Source organism: Phyllobates terribilis, unplaced genomic scaffold, assembly GCF_046119375.1.
Source record: "Phyllobates terribilis strain yellow unplaced genomic scaffold, ASM4611937v1 Scaffold_12__6_contigs__length_324123572, whole genome shotgun sequence".
NCBI lineage: Eukaryota > Metazoa > Chordata > Amphibia > Anura > Dendrobatidae > Phyllobates > Phyllobates terribilis.
The window spans coordinates 241,024,557-241,042,295 of NW_027362772.1; the positions used below are offsets into that span (position 1 = coordinate 241,024,557).

General features: G+C 42.4%; 1 protein-coding gene across 2 annotated transcripts in view; it reads left to right on the forward strand.

Moving 5' to 3' along the window:
* Window positions 1–206: 206 nt before the first annotated feature.
* SLC45A1 (solute carrier family 45 member 1) overlaps window positions 207–17,739 on the forward strand; it is a 31,347-nt gene continuing 13,814 nt past the window's right edge. Inside the window, exons 1-4 of one of the 2 annotated variants that reach the window (XM_073656740.1) lie at window positions 207–504; window positions 10,612–11,025; window positions 13,662–13,754; window positions 16,782–17,006. In XM_073656740.1, coding sequence (XP_073512841.1) covers window positions 10,632–11,025; window positions 13,662–13,754; window positions 16,782–17,006 — 712 coding nt within the window. In that variant the 5' untranslated portion in view covers window positions 207–504; window positions 10,612–10,631. Of the gene's footprint in view, window positions 505–10,611; window positions 11,026–13,661; window positions 13,755–16,781; window positions 17,007–17,739 lie in introns of those variants that run through there. The other variant, XM_073656741.1, reaches the window with a different exon arrangement.

Here is a 17,739-nt window from a genome sequence, read left to right on the forward strand (position 1 = left end):
TATCTGTATATACACTATCTATTATCTAGCTATCTCGCTGTCTATCCATCTATCTAAAATAATTGTAAAGTATTTTGTGTGGTTGCAGCAGAGCAGTGCTGTAATGACTGCAGCATTTTCCTTCCTTGCCAGCTTGTAAGGCAGCTTCAGTGCAGTTTCTTTGCAGCCATATCACCAGCACTGTACCAGCAGCACATTCCCAGCCTTCCTGCCCATCCTGCCTGTGGTGCCCCCATTATGATGTATGCAGTGTTGTGTGTCCAGGTCTGCCATCTCCAGCATCTGTGCAGAACAATAGGAGCCACCAGGAGACAGCAGGAATCAGACAGGGGAGAGGAGCAGGGTAGTGATGTCAGAACACACACACCTCCCCCACCTCCACACAGCCAGGAGGAAGACTCCTTGGGTGTAGGGAGGGAGGATGCTGCAGACTCAGCCTGGGTAGCCCTGTCTATTATCCATGCTGCAATCCAGCCTCTGAGAAGAATGTCCTTAATACCACAGGTAACAATCAATGCAAATATCCTACATTTTTGCAGACCATCCCAGTACATATAGTATTAGTCACTGGTTTATTTAGATCCTATGTGGTTTTCGGTGTATGCTGCCTGCTTTATTGTCCTTTTATTTGAGCACATTTCTTTTTGGTGCATTACCATGTGAACCATACATGTCTTTTCTGGGATATCTATCTAGCAGGAAATTTCGGCTAACTCTGTATGGCTAGCCAGTGATACATATGATATGTGGCAGGAGAGTAGGATAGTCTTGCTTGTCAGTCCAGTTATTCCTGCTACTACTCCAATCTGTATGTTGTTCATCACGTGCCATTTATCAGCCAATATATCGAATTTTTTTTTTTTCAATCACACCAAAAATGTCATTTCTTGTGACTGTAATTTTATTATACTTATGTTGCTATTGTTCATGTTGTCATTTTACCTGCAGTGGTTTTAAGTTAATTTTTTATTTGCTTTGGTCCACAAGCTCAATGAAGTCCCATATGTCATTGTGTCTGATGTCTACTTACAGTCTTTGTTGCTATTTACATCGCTTTTATTGATTTATTATATTAAACATTTGATAATAAGACTAGAATATGTGATATTATTATTATTATTTATTTTACATGTATATTCTTTGCATTAACGCAGTCATTACGGTCATTATTAATGATACTCTTTAGAAAATGAAGATTATTTTATTTTGGTAAGGGATAGTTGTAATGTTATACCAAAGCATCACATTTAATTATAGTGGTAAAAGGTGCCCGCATCCTCCACCAAATTAAACATCTCTTAAATTGCTAAATATTCCAAATGCTTCTAACAATTATTGACATGAAATATATATATATGGTAAGAGGCTAGTTAGGCTTCCTAATACTTCTCCCTCATAGACCAGTGAGGCCTACATTCCCATATTACAGCTAAGAGCTTGGCCATCCCCTTCTGGCTTTCTGCTGACTCAGCTTGTGGCTAATTGCGATTCTGTCTTCATTTTGTGATCCCACGTCAGATACAATATATCGGATTCAGCTTCCATTTGCAGTTTTATCACTTAGCTTCCTGCCAATGTGTTGTCATCAGGGAAATACAAATATAATTTGGTGTTATGTATAAAATGCAGTAACATACAAGATCCAGGAATTGCATAGTGCCGTAAAGTTTATGGTGGATTTGGATGGGCATATAAGGGCAGTTAGTCTTTTTCACTTGGTGTTTTAAGGTTTTCATTGACTGGTAAGTCTGCAAAGCTAAAATCTGATACCCACCGTGACCATGTACATAAGGAGTCCGAGGTATGATCATTTATTCCCTGGTGAAGAACTGAGAGAGAATCCACTAGACGGTGACCCCTGTGGGACCTACAGTGACATATAAAAGTTTGGGCACCCCTGGTCAAAATGACTGTTATTGTGAACAGTTAAGCAAGTTGAAGATGAAATGATCTCTAAAAGGCCTAAAGTTAAAGATGAAACATTTCCTTTGTATTTTAGGCAAAAAAATACATATAGATTTCATCTTTAACATTTTAAAAATTACAAAAAGGAAAATGGGCAGATGCAAAACTTTGGGCATCCTGCATGGTTAGTACCTGGTAGAACCCCCTTTTGAAAGTATTACAGGTTGTAAACGCTTTTTGTAGCCAGACAAGAGTCTTTCAACTCTTTATTGAGGGATTTTCAACCATTCTTCTTTGGAAAATTCTTCCAGTTCTGTGCGATTCCTCTTGCATGCACTGCTATTTTGAGGTCTAGCCACAGATTTTCAATGATGTTCAGATCAGAGGACCATGATGGCCATTGTAAAACTTTCAGCTTGCGCCTTTTGCAGTCTTCTATTATGAATTTTGACATGTTTTTAGGATCATTATCTATTTGTAGAAGCCATCCTCTTTTTAACTTCAGCATCAAGAATTTGTTGAAATTTCATTGAATTCATTCTTCCTTCTACCCGGAAATGTTCCCTGTGCCATTGGCTGCAACACAACCACAAAGCATGATTGATCAACCCCCATGCTTAATGGTCGGCGAGATGTTCTTTTCCTGAAATTCTGTGCCCTTTTTTCTCCACACATACCTTTGATCATTGTGGCCAAAGAGTTCTATTTTACCCTCATAGGTCCACAGGACTTGTTTCCAAAATGGATCAGACTTGTTTAGATGTCCTTTTGTATACTTCTGATGCTGAATTTTATGGTGATGACACAGGAGAGGTTTTCTTCTGATGACTCTTCCATGAAGGCCATATTTGTGCTGGTGGTGTCTGCTAAACTTTCTGAAGGTCTTTTCCTGTCAAGGGGGGTTCTGATCTGCCTCTCTAGTAAACCTACAAGCACCTCTCACTGAAATTTTACTTGGTCTTCCAGACCTTATCTTGACCTCCACTGTTCCTGTTAACTGCCATTTCTTAATTACATTTCAAACTGAGGAAAGGGCAACTTGAAAACGCTTTGTTATCTTCTTATATCCTTCTTCTGCTTTGTGGCCTCCACAGTTTTCATTTTCAGAGTGCTAGGCAACTGCTTACAAAAACCAATGGCTGCTGTTTTTTGGCACAAGGTTAGAAGAGGCTGGGTTTTTTTAAAGCTGGGAAATTTGCATCCCCTGGCCATTCCTAACGATGATAGTGAACAAGCTATAACCCTAACAGGCTAATTAAGGTCTGAAATGTTGGTCAGAGTTATCTGAGGACATAAATCTCCAAGGATGCCCAATCTTTTGCAGCGGCCCATTTTTCTTTTTGTAATTTTTAAAATGTAAAAAATTTCAATATATTTTTTTTTGCCTGAAATACAAAGGAAATGTGTCAACTTTAACTTCAAGCCTTTTAGAGATCATTTCATTTTCAACTTGCCTTACTGTTCACAATAATATTTTTGACCAGGGGTGCCCAAACTTTTGTATTTGGAAGATATTGTCAGCTATCTATGTTGCATTTAAAGGCATATGTTTTCTCTTGTCCTAATGACTAAATGCCAGCACGGTGGCTCAGTGGTTAGCACTGCAGCCTTGCAGCATTGGGATTCTGGGTTCAAATCCCACCAAGGACAACATCTGCAAGGAGTTTGTATGCTCTCCCCATGTTTGTGTGAGTTTCTTCTGGGTTCTCCAATTTCCTCCCACACTCCAAAGACATCCTGATAGGGAATCTAGATTGTGATCCCCAATGGGGACAGTGATGATGATGTCTATAAATTGATGTGGAATATGTGCTATATAAGTAAATAAATGTGTAGCTTACTTCCTAACGTCTTTCGAGAGAAAGATAGTACACAAGACATTGAGAAACCATTTTGCGTCCAACAATGCTGCCCAGAAATGTATGAATGACAATCCATGCCCCGTTTAAAGGGTTATTCTTAAAATAGTAATAGGATCCTTACGATAGGGGATAATTTACTGATCACTGGGGGCCTGACCAGTGTGATCACAAGAACCGGGCATTGTCTTGAGTGGAGTTGAGGTGTACAAGCTCAACCTCTGCTCCATTCATTGTCTATGGGACTGCCGGACAAAGCTGAGCAAGGCGCACCGCTATTTCCGCAGTCTCATGGATAATGGATGGAGTGAAGGTCTAGCATGCATGTCTCAGCTCCATCGAGACAGGTTTAATAACCCAGTGGACCAACACCATCAAAGGCTCTCCCTACACAAGAACAGTGCCATCCAAAAAACATATGGGGATATGAGCTATAAATAAAAATCACAAAAATCTTTATTAAATATTCAACAACACATAAAAAGCTTTAAAAATAGAAAATCAAACATAGGCAAAGCCATACCATACCAAAGGTCATAAAAACAGCATTGGTAGTTACTAAATATCTCAATGTATACAATAGAAATGAACTCCACACAAAGAACAATGACAATTATGGTGGAATATAATCCTACCTAGAAGAGAAAAATGACAGAGACAATTAGGGGAAAATAAATATCCCTAAGGCAGATGTCTGCCAAATAGCACATGCAGTCAACACGGCCCCAACAGATCAGGATTTCCTTACCCAGGTGACAGAATTTATTGCAATTTCTGAAAGGTTGATAGTAATTCAATCACCTGTTCAATACTAAGGAAATCCTGAAAACATCACGTGTTGGGGGTCGTGGGGACTGGAGTTTGGGAAACAATGTTCTAGGCTATATGTACATTTTTGACCGAGGCATTTGTTTTCATTAGTGTTATTGAAGTGCAATCCAGTACATGATATGGAATAATACTGTATATTCTTAAAGGGATTTTCCCACAAATAAAAGTTCATTTTAATCAATAAATCTTGGAATAATAATCATTTCCACAATTGGATATGTTTAAATAAAATGTTCCTGTGCTGAGATAATCTTATAAATGTGCCCCTGTGACGCACCCAGGGGATGGGGACGACTCTGCGCCCGGGGCCTTGTTGTTAGTTTTGGGGGATGTCGCGGTGGCCGGCTCCCGGGGCCGTACCCTGGGGTCACTCTTAAAAAGCAAGGAATTGGGGGAAAAGGTGTATGGGAAAGCGAAAGTTTGTGACGCCACCCATGGTGTCTGGTGAGGATCACCAGCGCTGCTACAGTCCTCTGAGGCCGGTGGTCAGGCAGCTTAGTTGGTGCTTCTCCCCACAGGTGGAGCAGGGCCTCAGGGCAGCATAGGAGAAGGGATGCAGGACAGAGGGGACCCAGCAGGGTCAGAAGAAGAATAGGCACACTCATAACAGTTCACTTCAGTACTTTTACTGGTGGTGTTTCAGGCACGATCCAGGGCACTGTAGGGTGAAGGGTGCATATCGGGACTCTCCCCAGTGAGCGGGTGTGGGGCCTCCTGTTTCTTGCCTTTTCCTGATAAGTTTATGACCTGCTTGGAGCTAGGCCTAACTTGATCTCTGTCTTGCACCTGCTGACCAGGTGGTAGGGCCTTCTGTTGGAGTTCACGCTCCCCGGTCTCTTGGGCCTCAGTGACTCCTGACCCTGGTATGACAGTCAGCTTTTGGTGTTCCTGGGACATATAGTTCGCCAGGGGTTCCGGCAGTTTCTGTTGGGCCTTAGGGACCCCTGCAGACGCGGACCCGGTGTCCGGTAAATGGTTGTGGGGTGAGCTGGTTAAGCTCCTCTGCCCCCTATGTAGCTCGCAACTCCACTTGCCTTCAGCCACGCTCGGGGCCCTCACTAGGCTTCACACTGGCAGTAGGCCTCGCTACTCTTCACCGCTCTTATGGCGTCGGCACACCTTAGGCTCACTAACCTGAGCTCACTGAGTCTGGGCTGGACTGACTTTCTCACAGACTTCACTCTCTGTGGACTCCAGACTTAGACTGACTGCCTAGCTCCACCTTCCCTATTTATATCCCTAACGGGCTCCCTCTGGTGGTCTGCGGTGGAAGGTGGAGGTGTGTGAATGCTACGAGGGCCTCTTGTGGATGAATCCGTCTATGCACCCCTCTAGGATCTGTGGCACCAATGCGCAGCAGGGCGCCACACCTGTGTACTGTGTAATGGCTGTGTCTGTTCTGTGAGGTAAAACATTTCCCTGTCAGTTTTTAAACAATGTTTTACTTCAAAGAAAGAATCCGCTGTGATCCCCTGCTGTAATGTCTGTATACTCTTTTCCTTCCTCCCCTGCCCAGGAGATGTGGTATGATCAGACCATGATCCCTACACGGTCAGACACAGCCATTACACAGTACACAGCAGGGGCACATTTATAAGATTATCTCAGCACAGGAACATTTTATTTAAACACATTAAATTGTGGAAGTTATTATTATTTCAAGATCTATTGATTGAAATGAACTTTTGTTCATGGGAAAACTCTTTTAACCCCTTAATAACATCTGACGTACTAATACGCGTCTGTGCCCTGGGACTTAAGAGCCAGACCCGTATTAGTACGTCATCGCGATCGCGCGCGCACACAGGCTGTGCGGGCGCGATCGCCGCCGGGTGTCAGCTGATTGTCACAGCTGACACCCGGTACTATGTGCAGGGAGCGGTCCTGCACCGCTCCCAGCACATTAACCCCTGCGATGCTGCGATCAAAGTCAATCGAAGTCGATCGCGGCATTGCGGGGGCAAGGGGAGGTGATCGCCGATACTCACCTCCTCTTCCGGCTTCCAGCGCAGTCTGCAAAGGCTTGCCGGGTGTTGCCATGACGACCCAATGTCGTCATGACAACATCCGGGTCACCAGACAGCAGGAAGATTGTTTGGACATGCGCAGTGCATCTCCAAACAATCTTCACACTGTGCACCGCTGACAGCCTGCATGGCATAGGGATGGTGCTCCATTCCTATGCCATGCAGGCGATCAGAGAAAAAAAAGTGAAAGTCCCAGAGTGGGACAAAGTAATAAAGTGTATAAACTGTCTGAAAGTGGGAAAAAAAAAAAAAAAATTGCAAACATATTAAAAGAAAATAAAAAAAATAATCCACCAAAAATAAAAATATAATGTACCCATCAATAAATATTATTATAAAAAAAAAAAAACAATAAATGTACACATATTTGGTATCGCCGCGTCCGTAACAACCTGACCTATAAAACCGTCCCACTAGTTAACCCCTTCAGTGAACACGGTAAAAAAAAAAAAAAACGAAGCAAAAAACAATGCTTTATCACCATACCGCCAAACAAAAAGTGGAATAACACGCGATCAAAAAGACGCATATAAATAAAAATGGTACCGCTGAAAATGTCATCTCGTCCCGCAAAAAACAAGCTGCCATACAGCTCCATCAGCCAAAAAATAAAAAAGTTATAGCTCTCAGAATAAAGCGATGCTAAAAAATATTTTTTTCTATAAAATAGCTTTTATTGTGTATAAGCGCCAAAACATAGAAAAATGATACAAATGTGGTACCGCTGTAAACGTACTGACCCGAAGAATAAAGCTACCTCATAAATTTTACCACACGCGGAACAGAATAAAAAAAAAATAAAAAATTCCTGAATTGTTGGTTTTTGTTTATTCTGCCTACCAAAAATCGGAATAGAAAGCGATCAAAAAATGTCACGTGCCTGAAAATGGCATCAATAACAACGTCAAGTCATCCCGCAAAAAACGAGCCGTCACATGACTGTCTGCCAAAATCTGGAAAAATTATAGCTCTCAAAATATCGCGATGCAAAAACTAGATTTTACAAAAAATGCGTCTTTTAGTGTGTGACAGCTGTCAGTCATAAAAACCCCATATGATTCTGGCATTGCTGTAATCACACCGACCTGAAGAATAAAGTCGTCTAATCACTTATACCGCACAAGGAACGGCGTCAAAAATAAACTCTTGGGTTAGGATTGGGCTAGGGTTAGGGCTGGGTTTGGGGCTAGGGTTGTGCTGGGGCTAGGGTTGTGCTGGGGCTAGGGTTGTGCTGGGGCTAGGGTTGTGCTAGGGCTAGGGTTGTGCTATGGTTAGGGTTGTGCTAGGGTTAGGGCTGGGGTTGGGATTTTTTTCAAAAGTAAGAAAAAAAGATGACGATATGGCGACTAGTGTTGAGCGCAAGTGCTCGCTACTTGAGTTTGCATCGGGTGCTCTGGTATGCATTGAGTATCGTGGGTATTTGAGTGACATGCTCGAGTCTCTGCCCCATATGCTTCGCGGCCAAAAAAACTTTACGGGGATTGCCTGCCATGCACGAGCGATCCCCGCATGTTTTTTTTGGGGTGTCTAATAACCGTGAAACATGCGGAGCAGGGACTCGAGCATGTCACTCGAGCACACGCTGTACATGGTGCATACCTGAGTACCCGATGCAAACTCAAGTAGCGAGCACTTGCGCTCAAGAATAATGACAACTTATTCAATATGATGACCTAATGTAAACAAATTCTGTGCCGTACCTCTGGGTTAAAAATGTTCACTATACACCTTAATAAAATCCTTGAAGGGTATAGTTTCCAAAATGGGGACTCTTGTGGGGGAGCTCCACTGTTTAGGCACATCACGGGCTCTCCAAACGCGACATGGTGTCCGCTAACTAATTGAATGGAAAATCGTCTCAAATTGTTAGCGGACACCATGTTGCGTTTGGAGAGCCCCTGTGTGCCCAAACTTTGGAGCTCCCCCACAAGTGACCCCATTTTGGAAACTAGACCCCCCAAGGCACCTATCTAGATTCATAGTGAGCACTTGGAACCCCAGGTGCTTCACAAATTGATTCATAAAAATGAAAAAGTGTTTTTTTTTTTCACTTTTTCATTTTTACGAATCAATTTGTGAAGCACCTGCGGGTTCCAAGTACTCACTATGCATCTAGATAGGTGCCTTGGGGGGTCTAGTTTCCAAAATGGGGTCACTTGTGGGGGAGCTCTAAAGTTTGGGCACACAGGGGCTGTCCAAACGCAACATGGTGTCCGCTAACAATTTGAGCCGACATTTTGTTAGCGGATATCATGTTGCATTTGGAGAGTCCCTGTGTGCCCAAACATTGGAGCTCCCCCACAAGTGACCCCATTTTGGAAACTAGACCCCCCAAGGCACCTATCTAGATGCATAGTGAGCACTTGGAACCCCAGGTGCTTCACAAATTGATTCATAAAAATGAAAAAGTGTTTTTTTTTTCACTTTTTCATTTTTACGAATCAATTTGTGAAGCACCTGGGGGTTCCAAGTGCTCGCTATGCATCTAGAAAGGTGCCTTGGGGGGTCTAGTTTCCAAAATGGTGTCACTTGTGGGGGAGTTCCAAAGTTTGGGCACAGAGGGGCTCTCCAAACGCAACGTGGTGTCCGCTAACAATTTGAGCCGATTTTCCATTCAATTTGTTAGCGGATACCATGTTGCATTTGGAGAGTCCCTGTGTGCCCAAACATTGGAGCTCCCCCACAAGTGACCCCATTTTGGAAACTAGACCCCCCAAGGCACCTATCTAGATGCATAGTGAGCACTTGGAACCCCCAGGTGCTTCACAAATTGATTCGTAAAAATGAAAAAGTGTTTTTTTTTTCACTTTTTCATTTTTACGAATCAATTTGTGAAGCACCTGGGGGTTCCAAGTGCTCACTATGCATCTAGAAAGGTGCCTTGGGGGGTCTAGTTTCCAAAATGGGGTCACTTGTGGGGGAGCTCCAAAGTTTGGGCACACAGGGGCTCTCCAAACACAACATGGCGTCCGCTAATTATTCAAGCAAATTTTACAATCAAAAAGTCAAATGGCGCTCCTTCCCTTCCGAGCCCTGCCGTGCGCCCAAACAGTGTTTTTTCCCCAAATATTGGGTATCTGCGTGCCCAGGGGAAATTGCACAACAAATTTTGGGGTCCATTTTTTCTTGTTACCCCTGTGAAAATAAAAAAAATTGGGTCTAAAGTAACATTTTTGTGAAAAAAGTTAAATGTTCATTTTTTTCTTCCACATTCAAAAAATTCCTGTGAAGCACCTGAAGGGTTAATAAAGTTCTTGAATGTGGTTTTGAGCACCTTGAGTGGAGCAGTTTTTAGAATGGTGTCACTTTTGGGTATTTTCTGTCATAAAGACCTCTCAAAGTGACTTCAAATGTGATGTGGTCCCTAAAAAAATGGTTTTGTAAATTTTGTTGGAAAAATGAGAAATCGCTGGTCAACTTTTAACCCTTATAGCTCCCTAACAAAAAAAAAATTTGGTTCCAAAATTGTGCTGATGTAAAGTAGACATGTGGGAAATGTTATTTATTAACTCTTTTGTGTGACATATCGCTCTGATTTCAGGGCTTAAAAATTCAAATTTTGAAAATTGCTAAATTTTCAAAATTTTCGCCAAATTTCCATTTTTTTCACAAATAAACGCAAGTGATATCGAAGAAATGTTTCCACAATCATGAAGTACAATATGTCACGAAAAAAACAATCTCAGAATCAGGGGGATCCGTTGAAGCGTTCAAGAGTAATTACCTCATAAAGTGACAGTGGTCAGAATTGTAAAAATTGGCCTGGTCATTAACGTGCAAACCACCCTCGGGGCTTAAGGGGTTAAGGACATATTTTGTTAATTTAAAGAAATTAACATGACTAAATATTCACCCCTTGAAAAATACTGATGATGTGTGTAACGAATAATTAACAATGAAGATGAAGGTATGATTCCTATAGGTCGTCATTACAAGGTAAAACTACCTCTTTTGGTGTTTTTTTCTGTAACCAAATTTCTCTTTTGCAGAAATAAGAAATCAGTCCAACATGTCTTCATCCGTAACGTTGCCGCCAGCTGAAACCATGCTTCCAAACTTGGTTGCCCAAGAATTCTGGAGGTCGCAGGTGTGTGGCTATTCTTCATCTGTAACGGGTCATATCAGCCATCGAGCCAACAATTTCAAAAGACATCCAAAGAGAAGAAAACTAGTCCGGCCATCACCTCCTCCTCCCCCCAACACCCCATGTCCGCTTGATTTGATTGATTTTGTGGACCTTCATCCTCGGAGATCTTTTATGGAACTCTTGTTTAATGGGTGCATATTATTCGGAATCGAGTTCTGTTATGCAATGGAAACAGCGTATGTCACACCGGTTCTACTTCAGATGGGTCTTCCAGATGAGTTCTATAGTATGGTGTGGTTTATCAGCCCCATCTTGGGTAATAATGCATTTTATATGACGTTTTGGTAAAAATTGGGGCATGTGCCTATCATCTATCACTTTGTGGCCTATTTCATTTAAAATCAAATTCAGTCTACCTTTGTTTCTTGATAAATTGTAAGAAATCCATTATAGTACGCTATATGGACCAAAATATTGGGACATACAGGAGCATTTATGACTTCCCATTCTAAATCCATAAACCTTAATATGGAGTTGGACCCCACATTGCAGCTATCACAGCTTCCACTCCTCTGGGGAAGTTTTCTACAACATTTTGGAGGCGTCTGAGGAAGTTTTTGCCCCTTCGTGAAGATAAGCATTTGTGAGGTCAGACACTGATGTTGGAGGAGAGGCCGGACTCACAATCTCCGCTCTAATTCTTTTCCAAGGTGTTGAATTGGGTTGAGATCAGGATTCTGTGTGGCAACCATGTTCTTTCACACCAAAGTCCCCCATCCATGCCTTTATGGACCTTGCTTTGTGCACTGTGCACAGTCATGGGGAACAGAAAAACGTTTTCCCTAAACTACTCCCACAAATTTGGAATAGTTAATTCAAAATATGTTATACAATGAAGTATTAAGATTTCCCTTCACTTTAAGAGGCCGAGGCCGACCACTGAAAAACATTCCCATAGCATTAACCCTTCTCCACCAAATATTGCAGTTTGCACAATGCAGTCATGGGGTAACATTCTCTTGACATTCACCAAACCCAGACTCGTCCATCACATGTCAGATATAGAAGTGTAATCCATCACTGCACAGAACACATTTCCACTGTTCTTGATTTCGGTCATGGTGGCTTTACACCACTCCATCCGACGCTTCACATTGTGCTTGGTGATGTAAGGCTGCATGCACTTGCTTGGCCATAAAGCTCCTGACACAGTTTTTGTGCTGATGTTTACACCAGATTAAGTTTGGACTCTGCAGTTATGGAGTCAGCAGAGCATTGCCCAGCCATTCTTTCTCATATGTTAGGAAAAACAGATGGTTTGGTGAGGGGCCGGATTTTATACACCTATGGTAATGAGATTGATTAAAAACCTGAATTAATTAAGATGTGTGTCCCAATACTATTGTCCATATGGTGCATCTATCAAAAACACTGCTATTATAGACTGTTAACAATTTGCAAATAGCACATGGGAATTTCACATATCACCGACTGAGTGTTACTTTACCAATAGCTTTATGTACTTAACCTTTACATTTGGAGCTGTTCATGTGCTAACTATGCAGTCACAGCTCATCTGTGCCCAATTAACTAGGGAATAACATATAAAGATAGCACCATTTTGTCCTTAGCAATGCACAGATTTGTCTTTCTCACCTTTCTTCTTTCCTCAATATATCCCAAGGTGAGTGTGCAGAGATTATCAACTTTAAAAAAAAAACATGATTTCATGATACTCTGTCATAAGATATTGATGCATATGTGTCTACAGTATGTGTGGACACTCAGTAGTTGTAATGTGAATTGTAACCTGTTAGCGGTTTTGCTTATATTGAATTTGTCTTCTAAGAGAGCTCTTAACCAAATTTAAGAATAGTATATCTGTCCTGTATCTTTCATACAGTAAGGGCCCCTCCACACTGCATTCTTCTCCACGTTCAGTCGTCCCGTCGAGGCTTAAGTCCGCATCCCCCCCAACCCGCACAGTGTGATTTAAGCCTATGCACTGACAGGGCCATTGACCATAATGCTGAAGACAGAGTCACCGTAGACTCTGTTGTGCATCATTTTTGGGTGTATACGCCTACTGGAGGTGGGCTATATCTGAGTGTCCGCCTTCAGTAAGTGTATGATGCACTGCAGAGCGTACGGTGACTCTGTCTTCAACATTATGGTCAATGGTCCCGTCAGCGCATAGGCTCGAATCACATTGTGCTTGGGGTTCGGACTTACGCCCCAACAGGATTACTGAACGTGGGAAAGAATGCAGTATGAAAGCACCCTAAGGCAGGACAGAGCCTGAGTTAGAGCCTCTGGGTGTATTTTGGTATTACGTTTTCCTCTGTATTGTGCCTATATGCTACACTGTGGTCTTCTCTAGAAGCAATGCTTGGAGCATGACACATTTTGTCTATCACCTTAGCAGACAACAGGAAAAGTCCTATATGAAATGAGTACAATTTAAGCCCACTGACTGGCATCGGTGCCTTATTACAGCGCTGTGGTCCTTAGAAACTGCACTGAGCCATAATACTACAGTGTGCATTGGGCTTTAATGTATATATATCTAACGGGCAAAATAACCCAGTAATCATTTCCCTTCTTGTGCATCACTATCGCTCTATGTGTCCTAAATCTGAAAAAAAACATTAGTGCAAAATCCCAAATTTAGAAAAAAAATTGGATTTTTAACAAGTAATTAAAAAAGCTGAACATTTCATATAGCCTATATAGGGAATATGAAGGGTGTATTATAGGTACTTACTATACTTTATTAGCAATATTATCTCCGGATTGAAGCTAATAACCTTTATACTTTAACATGGTGTAGAAAAGGAAAATGCATCGTGCTGGTTAGCAATGAAAACAGTTCAGCAAAACAATTGTCATAAGGCAGCTTATTTTTACTTCCAAAGTTTATAATAAGTAATATGTTTTTTTCTTCTCCTTAAGGGTTTCTGCTCCAGCCATTGCTGGGGGCATGGAGTGATACCTGCACTTCCAGATTTGGCAGGAGGCGGCCATTTATACTTGTCCTTGCCATAGGTATGTGTTCAAACTACCTGATACTTAAAGGGAACCTATCACCAGGTAATAACTGGGCAGTTTTTGTTGTTATTTTATTCCCGCCTCTTCCCTAAGTATACCATTTTTTGTGTTTTTAAATTCCATCATACGGTCCCAGAGATATGGGCTTTTTATTTAGTGCTTTTAATGATGATCACTAAGTAGGCGTGGCTCACCGGATTCCCTGGGGGCGTGTCTTTGGTCTGCTCCTCCCCTTGAAAATACCATAAAAAGGAGCACTAAATAAAAAGGCCCATATCTCTGGAACCATATGGCGGAATTAAAAAAAAAACACGATGACATACTCACGGGATCAGTGGGAATACTATAACAGCAAAATCTATGTATCGGGCGCTATGTGTCTGTAAAGCAGGTGACCGGATGCAACACGAAGATGGACATGAAGCGGGAACAGCCAATGAACTATTTATTTCCTCCGATATGCCGGGAACTTACAGTAGTTATGGAAACAGTTAAACAGTATGAAACAGAGTAATCACAAGTAAATTATACAATATGAAACATATAATGAGTCTTAGAGTTCATGTTAAATGTTAGGGAAATCTTTTAGGGATTATGCTCATGTCCCTCTAACAGGGGTGATACACCAGTTCCTGGGGGAGCTACTACATTGCCTCCTCCTGAAGCTATGGCCCTAGCAGAGGTCGCTAGTTCTTCCCGCTAGGCAAAGTCTACCAAAGCACGTTGGGCCTCCTTCGCTTCAATTGACCCCCACCCTGTCCGCTGTCCTAGCCCAGGCCAACCCTTGTACTGAATGTAGGTGCTGGAAGCGACGGCCCGGCTCACTCACGCCCTCTGTTCACCACCGCAGGCGTCCTCTCTCAGGCGAAATCTCCTCACCGATCTTCGGGGCTTGACTGCAGGCGGGTGTCTCTCGGGTTCGAAAGGATGAGGGCTGGGTTCCGATTCTTGTCTGGCATCATCTGGGCTCTGGGTCTTGACTGGCACAGATCTGGGATTTGTGCCTTGACTGGCGTAGTTAGAACTCTGGGTATGGTCTGGCGCCACTCTGGTCCTGTTTTTGACCGTACCACAGCCCGCTGGTGCCCACTCCTTACTGCGGCCTGTCACCCCGGCTGCAGCGTCTTCTCCTGCGCTTGTCTGGTCTGCTCTTCAAGAGATTTGGCGGCAAGACCTTTTATACTCAGGAGAACTACCATCAATGACACCTCACTAGGTGTTACATTCAAACTTGTCCTCCCTGCATCTCTTCTACTTCCGGTTGGTTCCATCTGGACGGTAGATGGCAGTCTCCTCGCACCAATGACACACAGCGCTGGAGTTTCTCAGGAATATTGTCACCTCTTCTTACATGTCTCCATGGTCATAGACTACAAAAAACCCTGTGTATTCTGATTTTGCAATCTTACTCCCTTGCACTTATACCATACTCTTTGCAAACATAGCTTACCCAGAAGTGAGCACAACTGCAGGATCAGACTACACAGGGTTTGCATGTAGTCTGTTGCCATGGAGACACATACACTTGTATAGAAGCTGTATGTAAACAACGGTTCGGGATTTTTAATCAAAATTATTTGCAATTCTGCTGCACATTAGAGTACAATACGTGAGTCTCTGAGTCTGTATGAAAATTACTTATCAATGATGAAACCAAAAAGAACCTGCTCTGCCAAAAACGAAAAATTCTAAAAATGCTGCACAAGAAATTTGATTTTGCGGCAGGAATTACTAGTTTGATCCTGAGATGCAGCATTGGGCTAGGTGAGCGGGATAACATGCTGGTCTTATGTGTCTCTACTTCTAAACATCAGAAGATAAGTGGAAGAATACAAGAACTAATATGGCCCTAAGCTAAATCTCTAGTCTCCTGGCGAACTTACGCATTTCTGTGTTTGCATTGTAAGACGTCTTCAGCGTGCAGTAGTAATACGGTTTAACACTTCATTAGTTTTTGCAGCAAAGATTCTAGCGGGAATGATCCATGGCATCCTTGTTTCGCATGTAAGATTATAACAACATGTGCATTTTGCTATGGAATTGGCACAGATCTGCATATTCTGCCACTTCTAGAATTATCCTTGTGCTTCGTCCTCATTTTGCAACTGTTTCTCAAAAGTAAGTAGGTTACAGCTGCCATATTTAGAAGCTCTAGGGCTATTATATTCACAGCGTCACCAAGTTTCACATGCAAAAAAAATGCATAGCCCCAGGGCCCTGAGATGTGCCCCCTTAATGGGGTTGTTCACCTATGAGGACATTTTTTTTTCTTTTCCCTTTCATGCATGTATTTGATACTGAATATCATTTTTGAAATTGGGTTTAATTAAAAATATTGCACTGTTTGCCTTCTGCAGCTGGCTGCAGAATGAGTTAACTGGGAATGTGTCAGTGAGCTTGTTCTCATGGTTCCAATGGGAGAGTTTGAAACTTTTTCTGAACTCCTCTCAGCTGATTTACAACAAAATTGAATGTGCAATGAAACAAATGACCTGTAAAAGCCAACAATTTTAACTAACCCTCAAATGCAAACCTTTTTTTTTTTCAAACATGCATTTTAGTATAAAAAAATGAAAAAAAAATGGCCCCAAATGTGGACAGAACTCTTTAATCATCCTGGAGCTTCTAGAAAAAATACATGTAAAGCACTTGTTTCCTACAACACAACCATTGTGGTTTCACTCAGTGTCTTGAGGAACATCATCACATGAAGATTTCTAGCAGTAACTAGAGATCAGAGACTAGTCCTATCTGCTTCTGGGAAAGGGTGGTCATATGAGGGGCTACCAGGTTTTTTTGGCCGGGAAATAGTAAATGTGTTACCTCATAGTTAGGGGGATTTATTCTCGAATCTCAAAAAGTCAAAGGAGATACAATAGTGGTCATATTAGTTGTCCTCCAACTCCTCAGATCTTGATCACTGGGCATTTACTGGTGTTTTATTCTTCAGTCTATGATCTTAGATCTTAGAGACTCTTCTTCTCATGGTTTTGGTCGATCACACGATGTTTCCTTCGTTCACAGGCGCCTTATTTGGTCTAACGCTTCTCCTCAATGGTAGAGACATAGGGTTGTCTGTGGCGGATACAAGCAACGATCATAAATGGGGCCTCATTCTGACAATCTGTGGGGTCGTCCTCATGGATTTCAGTGCCGACTCTGCCGATAATCCTAGCCATGCCTATATGATGGATGTGTGCAGCCCAGAAGATCAAGACCGGGGACTGAACATTCATGCTCTGCTGGGAGGTAATTACTAACCAAATGCCTAAAAAGGACCGGTCAGTACTCCTGTCTGTTTAAAGGGAACCTGTCAGGTGAAACCGTGGCAGTATGTATCAGCCCCTGGCTGTGCGATCACAGTCATGTATGTTTTACTCTGAAACGTTGCGGCGTTTCTGAGAAAAACATACTTTTAATAGCCGCCGGGGACCGAGCCGCGCTATTGACTAGTCGTACAGATGGGTCCCCGGTGGCTTCTCCCCACCCCTGACAGTGACTGACAAGCCTCTCCCTGCAAGCGCATATAGGCAGAGGCTTGCCACGGTTTGGGCAGCATGTATCACCTGACAGATTCCCTTTAAAAGGGTCGTCCAGTAGAAAAGCTTTACTCTATGAGGGAATTCTGAGTTAATAAAATGGGGGTTCTCTATGTGGAGCACTGTTAAAAAGAGTGTCTCTCAGTCTGGAGAAACTGTCCTGTCTTGTAGTAGAGACAGCCCATTGATGTAAAGGGAATCTGTCACCAGTTTTTTGCTACCCCATTTGAGAGCAGAATGATGTAGGGGCAGAGACCCTGATTCCAGTGATGTGTCACTTACTAGACTGCTTGCTGTAATTTTGATAAAATCACAGTATTATCAGCAGGAGATTATCACTAGAGGACTAGTAAACCTGCTACCATGTAGTCCTCTATGTTCATGATCTCTGTATAACCCCACCCCCAGCACTGATTGGCAACTTTCTGCCTATGCACAGTATA